The following is a 12,191-nucleotide window of genomic DNA, read 5'->3' as shown; positions in this document are numbered from 1 at the left end:
CTGTTAAGATACAAGCAAAAAGAGGTTTCAATGTCTAAATTACAAAAAGAACAAATGTTTACATCAAAATTAAACCTTTGATGGAAGTCATTGCACATATACATTTCAATATTTTAAAATCAGCTTCTTTAGTTTTTCAGAGGAATAGGAAAGGTGAGATAACTCGTTCTTAATTGTGACATTTTTAATGTTTAAGTATGTATTTCCTATTTGAGGTCAATGACTACACATTCAAACAGTAATACAAAATGGCTCACTCACTAGGGCAGTCGTGGACAGTGGGTAGCCAGAGATTCTTGCAGGGGCCATCATCAGCAAGGAGGGACTCACCATCAAGAACAGTGGTGGGAAAAGTATGAACTCTCGGCCATTTGTGGCCCGCTCTGTTTAATCCAGCCCATTGAATATTTACATCATCATGAGTCCTGTAATGGTTGCATTAATTCAGCCATTTTTCTTTTTTAAAATTGGCTACCTAAAATGTTTTTATGTATTTATTTTTTTGTATTAATTTATCGCTGGTTGTTACAAGATACATCCTACGGTTGTGCTAGCCAGGACACATCCTCAGTGATGTTATCTGGAGTCACTGTGTATTTCAAGTCTTTCAACAGACACCTCACCAGGGTCAATCAACCCTGGCCTGTCTCCCAGTGGAGGCCATGGTTCTGCCCTCTTCATCCAAAGGCATCCGCTGGATTTCTCCGCAGCTTCAGACACACATCTGATAGCCTTCCTCTTTGCTCTTCCAGTTCTTCTCAATAAAGACTTTGCAGAGTATGGTTACTGCCAATCTACAATCTGGCTCACATCGGTGTTACATTGTGCCCAGATACTCTGGTTGTTAGTTGAAGGCCACTTGGACCGCTTCTGTTGGGCAAAAGTACTGGGATTGAGGCTCTTCTGCTTGGAGGGACTTAGCTCTGTGAGTGTGGTGTGATTTCTGGCCAGGCTTGTCTGTCTCACCAGGATCAGATACTGTGCGCTGTAGTTGGCTCTCCTGCACCCTCATTCACTGCCAATGATGGCTGTTGAATTCAAATATCCATGTTAACATGGAGGCCTGGCAGTGAATGAGTTTTAACCTGGCCTGATGTATTGTTAAGCCACCCAGGTTCTTCTTACATACTTTCCCACAGATGCATCTTGCTCACATTGTTGATATTCCATTTGCATCGGTCAATACCACGGAATCCATCCTGACAGACTGATAACCCTACGGTTGTCATTCTCCCACCGTCTTGGGTTACCTTGGGGGTACACTTGAGTAGGCATCATCTTACATCCATCCATCCATTTTCTTCCGTTTATCCGAGGTCGGGTCGCAGGGGAAGTACCTTTAGCAGGGATGCCCAGACTTCCCTCTCCCCAGCCACTTCATCCAGCTCTTCCGGGAGGATCCCGAGGCATTATGAGGCCAGCTGGGAAATATAGTCTCTACAGCGTGTCCTGTGTCGTCCCTGGGGTCTCCTCCTGGTGGGATGTGCCTGGAACACCTCACCAGGGAGATGTCTGGGAGGCATCCTAATCAGATCCCCCAGCCACCTTATCAGGCTCCTCTCAATGCGGAGGAGCAGTGGCTCTACACTGAGCTCCTCCTGGATGACTGAGCTTCTCACCCTATCTCTAAGGTAGAGCCCAGCAGAGGAAAGTCATTTCGGCCGGTTGTATCCGGGATCTTGTTCTTTTGGTCACGACCCACAGCTCGTGAGCATAGGTGAGGGTAGGATCGTAGCTCGACCAGTAAATTGAGCGCTTCACCTTTCGGCTTAGCTCCTTCTTCACCACAACGGACCGATACAAAGTCAGCATCACTGCAGACGCTAGACCAATCCGCCTGTCGATCTCCCGTTCCATTCATCCTTCACTTGTGAACAAGACCCCAAGATACTTAAACTCCTCCACTTGGAGAGGGCACACCAGCCTTTTCTGACTGAGGACCATGGTCTCAGATTTGGAGGTGCTAATTTCCATCCCAGCCGCTTCGCACTCGGCTGCGAACCACTCCAGTGAAAGTTGGAGATCACAGCTTGATGAAGCCAACAGAACCACATCATCTGCAAAAAGCAGAGATGCAATACTGAGGCCACCAAACCGGACCCCCTCTACGGCTCGGCTGTGCCTAGAAATTCTGTCCATAAAAGTAATAAATGGTGACAAAGGACAGCCTTGGCGGAGTCCAACCCTCACCGGAAACAAGTCCGACTTACTGCCAGCAATGCGGACCAAACTCTGACACTGGTCGTACAGGGACCGAACAGCCCATATCAGTGGGTTTGTTACCCCATACTCCCAAAGCACCCCCAACAGGACTCCTCGAGGGACACGGTCGAACGCCTTCTCCAAGTCCACACAACACATGTTGACTGGTTGAGCGAACTCCCATGCACCCTCAAGGACCCTGCCGAGGGTGAAGAGCTAGTCCACTGTTCCACGGCCAGGACGAAAACCACACTGCTCCTCCTCAATCTGAGATTCGACTTCCCGACAGACCCTCCTCTCCAGCACGCCTGAATAGACCTTACCAGGGAGGCTGAGGAATGTGATCCCCCAGTAGTTGGAACACACCCTGCGGTCCCTCTTTTTAAAGAGGGGGACCACCACCCCAGTCTGCCAATCCGTAGGCACTGTCCCCGATGTCCACGTGATGTTGCAGAGGCGTGTCAACCAGGACAGCCCCACAACATCCAGAGCCTTTAGGAAGTCTGACCGAATCTCATCCACCCCGGGGCCTTGCCACCGAGGAGCTTTTTAACCACCTCGGTGACCTCAACCCCAGAGATAGGAAAGCCCACCTCAGAGACCCCAGACTCTGCTTCCTCATGGGAAGGCGTGTGGGTGGAATTGAGGAGGTCTTCGAAGTATCCTCCCCACCAACTCACAATGTCCCGAGTCGAGGTCAGCAGCGCCCCATCCCCACTATACACAGTGTTGATGGTGCACTGCTTCCCCCTCCTGAGACGCTGGATGGCGGACCAGAATTTCCTCAAAGCCGCCCGGAAGTCTTTCTCCATGGCCTCACCAAACTCCTCCCATGCCGGGTTTTTGCTTCAGCGACCGCCAAAGCTGCATTCCGCTTGGCCAGCTGGTACCGATCAGCTGTTTCAGTCCCACAAGCCAAAAAGGCCTGATAGGACTCCTTCTTCAGCTTGACGGCATCCCTCACCGTTGGTGTCCACCAACGGGTTCGGGGTTACCGCCACGACAGGCACCGACTACCTTACGGCCACAGCTGCAGTCGGCCACCTCAGCAAGGAGGCGTGGAACATGGTCCACTCGGACTCAATGTCCCCCGCCTCCCCCGGAACATGAGCAAAGTTCTGTCGGAGGTGGGAGTTGAAACTCCTTCTCACAGGGGATTCTGCCAGACGTTCCCAGCAGACCAGTTCCTGCTAGGACGGACTAGCATCTTCCCCCACAGTCGGAGCCAACTCACCACCAGATGGTGATCAGTTGACAGCTCCACCCCGCTCTTCACCCGAGTCTCCAAGACACTTCCGCCACCACCCAGCTCACACTTCACCCGACCCCTATGGCCCCTCCCACAGGTGGTGAGCCCATGGGAAGGGGGACCCACGTTACCCTTTCGGGCTGTGCCCATGGGTGCAGGCCCGGGCACCAGGCGCTTGCCTTTGAGCTCCCCCTTCGAGGCTGGCTCCAGAGGGGGACCCAGTGATCCGCGTCCGGGCCAAGGAAACATAAATCCATATTGTTCATCATAGGGGTCTTTTTGCCGTGCTGTCTGGTCCCTCACCTAGGACCTGTTTGCTACGGGTGACCCTACCAGGGGCGTGAAGCTCCAGACAACTTAGCTCCGAGGATCATTGGGAGACACAAACTCCCTCCACCACGATAAGGTGCGGGCTCCAGGAGGGGGCATCGTCTCACAGATATTTTTTATTCATTTCAATTCAAGGTATCTACATGACCCAGATCTCTTAAATTTAGTTTTAACCGACTGAAATGAAGTAGCTATCTTGAACTGGAATTATGACTAGTCAGAATCAAATTGTGTGTATCTTAAACTTTGCCTATAGATGAAATGAAATGGAGATATCTGTAATGAGAAACCGCACATAAATGAATGGGAAAAGTGACATCATTTGGCGATAGGATATTACGCGATAGGATATTGCTAGTAATTCTATTTTGACTAGGCACAACTGAATTACAGACATCTCTCTGTCATATTTCGACTCGTCACAATTACAGATATCTTGAATGAAAATTTCAACAATTCAAAATGTAATGATGACTATCAGTAAGACGTTGTTAATATCTCCAATGTTAAATCTGATCGTCAAACTTACCTTAAATTAAAAGCACCGTTTTTTGCCACCTGAAAGTGCGTGTGACGTCATGGTGAAACGTTCTATATAACACACATGACAAAATACAGTTGTATAAATATATTACAGTACACCGTGTTATGTATTCATTATATGTATTTAGCAATGAACGTGGCGAAATTGAACATTTAGAATGAATTAAATGGCGTCAGCGTTTCCAGCTAGCGTGACGTAAGCCAACCGGGAGAAAACCCGGAAGACGTGATGTCACACATTTACCAACCGGCGTGTTTCTTCAACTTCACTTCACGGCGTTTTCGCTATCATTTGGGCGGAATTCGCTCTCGGTGGTAAGATTCTTCTCTTGTTCCCTTATATCTGCTTTCCGTATCACCACATTATTTCTTCTCGGTGAAGGCTGAACATACGTACGAAGCACGTTGCTTCTTGTACTGCTGTTGATAAATCCGCAGTACCACCTGCTAGCTCAGGTTGAGCTAAACGCCCAGCCGTCTTTGTTCTTAGTATTATTATATTCCACGTCAGTTGCACGTTTGAGTAACGTCAGCTATTAATTTGAACGTCACTTAGGCGCATATGCTCAAGTTGTTCAAAACTTACCTACAATGACCTAATTGTTTTTGTTTTTGGTTTTTTTGGGTGGGGGGGGGTTCTCCCTAGACATCATGGCTTCAGATGACATTGCCCAGCTGGTTCAGGCTCTTTCAAAGACCCATTTAGGGGATGGAGAGCTAAGCTATAAAGGCTTGGGACTGAAGCTGGACAACGCAGAGTCAGGTGTGGTTGCCCGCCAGCGTCCATTGATCTCAATCAAATGCTCCCCGTTTCTTTTCTTGACCACTTGTGCGCCTACAGTGGAAGGGCTGGTCCAGGAGATAGAACAGTACCAGGATTTGAGAGCTTTGCGCTTGGAGGGAAACACCTTGGGCGTGGACGCAGCCAGAGCCATCGCCAAGGCCCTGGAAAGCAAACAGCAGCTTCAGGTACACATTTACCACACAAAGAACTTTGTATGACTGCTATCCACTCACTCCATTATTATATACACCTATCCTTCAACAGAGATGTCTGAACTACTACATCAGTAATCAAACTAAACGGAACAGTTATGATACTAACAGCTATATTTTGCCCATCTCCTGTTAAATAATCGAAAAAAAGTATTAAAAAAGTCAAAATTTATGCCCACAGTTTCCCACTTCTCTATTATACATGCATGTGATTGCATTAAATCTAAATGAATTAGATTATATATCGTATGAAAATGTTAATTTCAGTACTGTATTTCAACACAAAATTGAAACTAATATAGTAAGGATCTACATAACTAAGTGCAACTATTCATTAAATGCATGCGATAATATCATAAGAAGGCCAATTTCTACCTAATTTCTATATCCAAACTTCTTCTGTAATACTCAAATTTCCTAAGATGGTGAATTTGAAGTTTTCATGAGCTGTAAGCTACGATCATTAAAAGTAAATAAGAAATATTTTTTAAAAATATGAAATATTTTACTCTTTAGGGAAGCTTCATGGTATATAAAATTGTTTTTTTTTTTAACTTGAATTGCTGAAAGAATTTTTTTTTAAATATATAGTTGCTGTATAACTTTTGGGAACATCCATCGATCCATTTTCCTTACCGCTTAATCCTCAATAAATCAGGAAATAATTATTGTTGATCGTCTTGCAATAATAATATATATATATATATATATTTTTTTTTATATAGAGATGTTACTGGAGTGACCTTTTCACTGGAAGACTGCGCTCTGAAATCCCAATGGCCCTGGTGAGAAGTTGACGTATTCATGACTGCGATACACAACAATTTTGACTTTATATGTAGTACAGTACATTGAAGACACTAGCACACGTGAGGTTATATGAAAAGTACATTTCTAAAATTCCTTTTTATCAGAAATCATTGGGCAGTGGATTAATGACCGCCGGGGCCCGTCTGACAGTGCTGGACTTGAGCGACAATGCTTTCGGTCCAGATGGCGTGAAGGGGATCGATCAGCTGTTGAGAAGCGCTGCCTGCCACACCTTGAGGGAGTTGAGGCTCAATAATTGTGGGATGGGAATTGGAGGAGGAAAGGTGAGCTTGTAAATTATGTTATAATTCATGACAAACCTCTACAAATCATTTCCACACTGTTTTCCATGGTGGAGCTCCTAATGAAAATACTATGTGGTCTCTGTAGATCTTAGCCGAAGTGCTGACAGAGTGTCAAAGACGGTCTTTGGCCGAGGGCACTCCACTCACACTGAGAGTATTTGTCGCTGGGAGGAACCGCTTGGAAAATGAAGGAGCCAGTGCCTTGGCCAAGGCCTTTCAGGTAAAAATATGTGCATGGCTTCAAGTGGCTAAGAGTTTGCATGTTCTCCCTATGCTTGCCTGGGTTTGCTCCGGGTACTCTGGCTTCCTCCCATACCCCCAAAACATGTTATATTCATTAAAGACTCGAAAACACCCATTGGTGTGTAAGGTTTTTTTTATATATATATATCTCACCCAAAATTCAGCTTGGATAGGCTCCAGCTCAGCTGTGACACTAATGAAGACGAGCATTATAGAAAATGGTTGAAATTATTTTGATCTAAATTCAGTTTTTCTTAGTTTGGTTAATATCATTGCAAAAGAGGGGTGGAATAGTGAAAACATCTCTGTGACGTTCTACACTGTTGCGACTACAATAATAATATCATGAAAACAAAGTCAACAAAGTGTCAAAGTTATTGTTATTAGGTTTTTTTGTAAATATGTTTATTTATCCTGTATTAATTCCTTTGAACCCAATACTTCAGTTGATGGGCAGCCTGGAGGAGGTCCACATGCCCCAGAACGGCATCAACCATGCGGGCGTGACAGCTTTAGCTTCGGCAATGCAACACAACAAAGACCTCCGTGTGCTCAACCTCAACGACAACACCTTCACAAAGAGGGGAACGCTGGCTATGGCTCAGGTGACGCCTCTTGACTGACTCCCAACATATTCATAAGACAAAAATATATGACACTGGTTTTCTACTTCTGTTGGCCCCGAAAGGCTTTGGGACACCTGAGGAACATCCAAGTGATCAACTTTGGTGACTGCTTGGTCCGTTGTGAAGGTGCCATCGCCATGGCAGCGGTCCTCAGAGAAGGGTTGCCAGTCCTCAAGGTCAGCCAACTGTTCAGCAAACTGAGGCCTCTGTCTTTTTTTTTTTTTTTTTGTCTGCAGTATTTTGTATTCCACTTTGATACATTAGATATATAACCTTTCTTAAAAATTACATTTTCATTTGGAGCATTCTCATAATTATCTTGCTTATTTGAGAGCTGAACACAGACCTTTTAATTTTGATGAATTTGGAACATTTTCCAGCAATTCCAGCCATTGTGGCTGAGCTGGAGCCTATCCCATTTGACTTTGAGCAGCAGAGTACACCATGGCCTGGTTTCCACACAACTTAATATCGCAATATGTCTCAAAAACTTTAAAAGTGTCAATGAAACTTTAACTAACTTTACCTCTAGGTAGTGCAACTTCTTTTCTGCTGTGCTGTAATTCAATTTGATGCTCCCCTGCATGAGAAAATCCAAAAGGTGTCCAATGGGAACACATTTATTAGTGTTAAATGAAAAGCACTTATCTTCAAAATAGTTTTTTTTTTTTCCCCCCTACAACAGTCAATTTAGGCAGAAACCATGGACCTAGTGGTTAGCACATCTGTTTCACAGTTCTGATGTTCGGGGTTCGAATCTTAGATGAGGTCTTCCTGTGAGTTTTCACCTGGTACTCTGGACTCTCCCATATTCCCAAAACATGCATGTTAGCTTCATTGAAGATTCTAAATTGTGATTGTCCAGCTCAGCTCTGACCTTAATGAGGACAGGATGTAAAGACTGCAGTAAGACCAACAGTAGTCCCTAAACAACATAAACATGTTGACAGAAGAATTAGATCGATCAAATTCCATATTAAAGGTTTTAATAAAGTCTGTGAATCCCTTTTTCAGGTAATTTATTACATAATTCTGTTGTGTCTGCCAACAGGAGCTGAATTTGTCATTTGGTGAGATCACAGAGGCAGCGGCCCTGGTGGTGGCTCAGGCGCTTGTGGACAAGTCCCACATGGAGAAAGTGGATCTGAACGGTAGACACATTAACCATGAAACAAACAAGGCAGAGGGAATTATTTCATTTGTTTTACTCAGTGCGACTTGTGTGTGTGTCTGTGTGTCCAAATGTCTGTGTGTGTCTCAATGTCTGACCATGACAGGGAACTGCCTGGGCGAGGAGGGTTGTGAAGCCCTAAGGGAAGCAATGGCGGCCCAGGACAAAGGAGACATGCTGGCCTCACTCAGGTAAAATTCTGGAGGAGTTGGGTGGAGAGGGGAGTATGTGTGATTTTTGTATACACTGTAAAAAATCAATTCAAATAACCGAAAGAAAGAATTGCAGTTTGCTTCGACCTATTCTGATTCCAACAGTTTTTTCTTTGTAGTGACGATGAGGGAGAACCTGATGAAGAGGATAATGATGACGAGGGAGAACATGAAGATGATGATGACGCTGATGCGAGTAACGGCTATAACGGTTGCAATGAGGACGACTTTGTTAAAGAAAATGGAATGATGGCAAATGAAGAAAGTCCTTCTATATCCCAGTGTCCTGTAAGATGACAAACCAACAATTCTTCCTTTACAAACACACTCATGTTCAGTCTGAAAGGAATCAATTTAATGTTTGTTACTGGGGTTGTAGTTTGTGTATAACTGGATCGTAATCAGAGGGTTTTCATATTTTGGTTACCTTATCCACATGAGGGTGTCAGAATATTAGAAATACCTCTTGATTAGGAAGCAGTGCAGTTCACGTCAACCTCAATGATAAACATACTGTTAATTGAATACAAAACTGGGCATTACTATCATTGTAAAGCCAGATATAACCTAATGTACCAAATGCGGTGGCAGGTGAGTGTATATAAAGAACAGCTGTTTTGTGTGGTACCTTAGGAAGAGGTCTTATCTTTTCTTGAATGCCCGTCTGCTGAGAAGCTTCTCCAGCTGGGAGAAATGAGGAGACATCTGCTACCAGAGGTGGTGGTGGGAGGGGCACCCAAAGCTTGACAGAATGTTTCAGTGCACACTCAATCATATTCCTTCCTCTCACCAGGTGAATATTTTGCATCCACACAAGGCCGTCGATGTCCTTCTCAAAGTGGCTTCTTTGTACTGTGAGGAACCAGTGCCAAAGATGGCAGTCCTGGAAACCTTTGGTTAGTACTAAGATGGTTCTTTGAGGATGAAATAGGCAATAGATCTTGTACCACTTGGCTTCTGTCTTCTATAAGATGTAATAAATGTGTCTCTTTCCCACAGACATGCTGTTGAGGAAGCTTCTCTCCAGTTCAGCGCTCCAGACTTACGTCACCTTCTCCACACTGCTGGTCCTCATGGGAGTCCTTAAGGTACCACTGCAGCCCCCTCCCATACTGACGGTCTCATTTTGTAACAAGAAAAATGCATTTGGATCAGCTATGTGAGAGGGGGAAACTATTAATGCAGCTGTCTGAATGAGATGGTAAAATTCTACACTACAACCAAATAATAAGAATTGTTAAAAAAGAAGACATCCATCAATTCATTTTCATTAGTGCTCGTTGGTCCTCATTAGGATCCACGGTGAGCTGGTGCCTAATCCCATCTGATTTTGGGTGAGTTTTACACCACGGACTGGTCGCCAGCCAATCACGGGGCGCATACTGTATAGACATATTGTGGAATGCAATATTGAAGCCTACGGACAATTTAGTCTTTAATTACCTTAACATGGTTTGGGAATTTGGGTTGAAGCCGGAGTACCCGCAAGTGCAGGAAAAACATGCAAACTCCCTACAAGAAGGCGGGAGCCAAGATTCAAACCCTGAACCGCAGAACTTGTGAGGCAGATGTGCCAACTACTAGTTCACCCTGCGCACTCAAGGAGATGTTTTTTTTTTTTAAATCAGAATTTAAATCAGTTCAGAGGTGTCTTCGTAAGATGGTATGTGGCATTATTTTATCACAAATACCCCAAGGATCAAGATTTATTGCATATGGTGTTGCCCCGCCTGTTCACGATTAGCACCTCATCTTTTTTCACCTATCCTCCCTTTTTGCTGTTTTGTGCTCTTGCTGATATGCCCTAAAATGTCACAAGATGACGCCAAAGCACTGTCAAATAGAAAAGTTGTGCTGTGGCACCATCTTGTGGCATCTATGGACAATCCATGTTTGCGTGCTATCCCAATGACCTGTTGTGTCGAACGTAATACAACCAATACATTCAGATAAGTATACTTTTGTATTTACTTTCCCTGTATTTCAGGGAGAAGGGAAGAGGAAAAAGGTGGCGCTAGTCCCGGGCCACTTGTTGTGTTTGGAGCATGCAGTCCAGCAGGACTACTTGGCCCAGCACCACGCCTCACTGCTTCACTGCATCCTGTCCAAGTAGGAATGACACCTTTACAAATGCAACACTGCCATTATGGGGTGTTTATTTATACACTGTGCGACTCTGCAGGAACCGCGAGGCTCTCAAGTCATGCAGCAGCAGTGTGGACAGGTTAATTTCCGCGCTTGAGAAGAGATGCCTCGACTAACCCTGATTAACCACCATCGAGAGACACACTGGGATAGATTTTCCTCCGAAACCGAGGCTTCTACAACCACTGTTTTCCACCCATTTGTAAATTTTATTTTATTTTTTTAAGGCTGTCCAGCATCTCCTCATTTTGATATTTTATTTTTCCTAGAATTTATATTTTTTTATAGAAAATACACAGACATGATAAAAAAACGGAGATGTAGTTGTTGAGGGGGGGGTGGAAGTTTACAGTAAACTGGCAGCTTTTTGTTCTGTTTTGGAAGCTTGCACTTTTATACCACTTCAAAGAGGGAGTCATCTCCTTCATTCAGGCATACCTTACTCTTAATACAATATATCCATATTTCAGGGACTTGATTCTCAGCTCTCTGTGACTCTAGAATTGGACAATCAAAACTAGTGCTCGTCACTCTTTTTGGTGTTTACTGTTTTAAAAACGTAAAGAACCACTTTACACTGCAGGTCGCAGTGCTCAATTCCAATAAAATGTCAATACAAATTGCACAAAAATGTCTCCGCAAGCCTCATTCAACACAGAAGTAAACTATTGTAAACAAATAATACAAATCATTAGCCAGATAACATAGTTGCCTAAGTCCTATTTAAACCTTTTGCCTCAGGAGGCAATAAAAAACATTCAACAAAGAGTCCGGTTGCCTTGATTAAACCATTATGGATTCCCATGACCTGGATGACTCAAAATGCACAGGCAAAGAAAAAATATGTTTCAAAATATTACATAGGTTTAGTTTGCCTGGGCTAACTCGCCCCCCTAATGAAGATAACCTCCACATTACTCCACTGGATGCCGTCTGCAGTTTTGCTTTTTTAATGGAGGACACATCTCTAACGTGGCATATTGATGTAGTTAAGATTTACAGCAGGGGCAGGCGGTGGCAGCGGCCACCCCAACGTGTGTCAGGAGGAATCGGGAAAATATTTACCGGTCAAAGTTTGATCAATACCTCATCAGCCCCATTGACGGTTGGTTTTCAAAGGAGCAAAAACTTCCACTGACTACTTCATTTCGTGGCCACCACAGTGAAAGGTTTGTGCAGACGTCCCCAATGTGTTTTCAATGAGGTCAAGTTCACATTGGCAGATGGATTTTAGACCACATTTGGAAGAGCCCGGTTTCTAATCTGAACATAGCTGACTCTATGTGGCGAGGGGTGGGGGTTCGATTTACGCTGCCATGACACGCTCGCAAAATATACAGAATTGGGTCACTTGACTTT

General features: G+C 44.4%; 1 protein-coding gene across 2 annotated transcripts; it reads left to right on the top strand.

Annotated features, from left to right (window-relative positions):
• Positions 1–4,542: 4,542 nt before the first annotated feature.
• rangap1b (Ran GTPase activating protein 1b) lies at positions 4,543–11,463 on the top strand. 2 transcript variants are annotated; one of them, XM_061663934.1, is made up of 16 exons: positions 4,543–4,639; positions 4,971–5,087; positions 5,166–5,293; positions 6,046–6,105; positions 6,235–6,414; positions 6,521–6,655; positions 7,125–7,283; positions 7,367–7,480; positions 8,356–8,455; positions 8,582–8,666; positions 8,807–8,975; positions 9,321–9,404; positions 9,481–9,583; positions 9,687–9,775; positions 10,675–10,796; positions 10,870–11,463. In XM_061663934.1, exons 2-16 carry the CDS (start codon positions 4,976–4,978, stop codon positions 10,946–10,948), a joined length of 1,719 nt encoding a protein of 572 aa, XP_061519918.1. In that variant the 5' UTR covers positions 4,543–4,639; positions 4,971–4,975; the 3' UTR covers positions 10,949–11,463. The 2 variants fall into 2 exon arrangements, with proteins under 2 accessions (XP_061519918.1, XP_061519919.1); XM_061663935.1 differs by lacking the exon at positions 9,321–9,404.
• Positions 11,464–12,191: the final 728 nt, after the last annotated feature.

The sequence above is a fragment of the Phycodurus eques genome, chromosome 19, assembly GCF_024500275.1.
Source record: "Phycodurus eques isolate BA_2022a chromosome 19, UOR_Pequ_1.1, whole genome shotgun sequence".
Taxonomy (NCBI): domain Eukaryota; kingdom Metazoa; phylum Chordata; class Actinopteri; order Syngnathiformes; family Syngnathidae; genus Phycodurus; species Phycodurus eques.
Note: the sequence above shows the minus strand (reverse complement) of the source record. Positions and strands in the feature narration are given on the sequence as shown.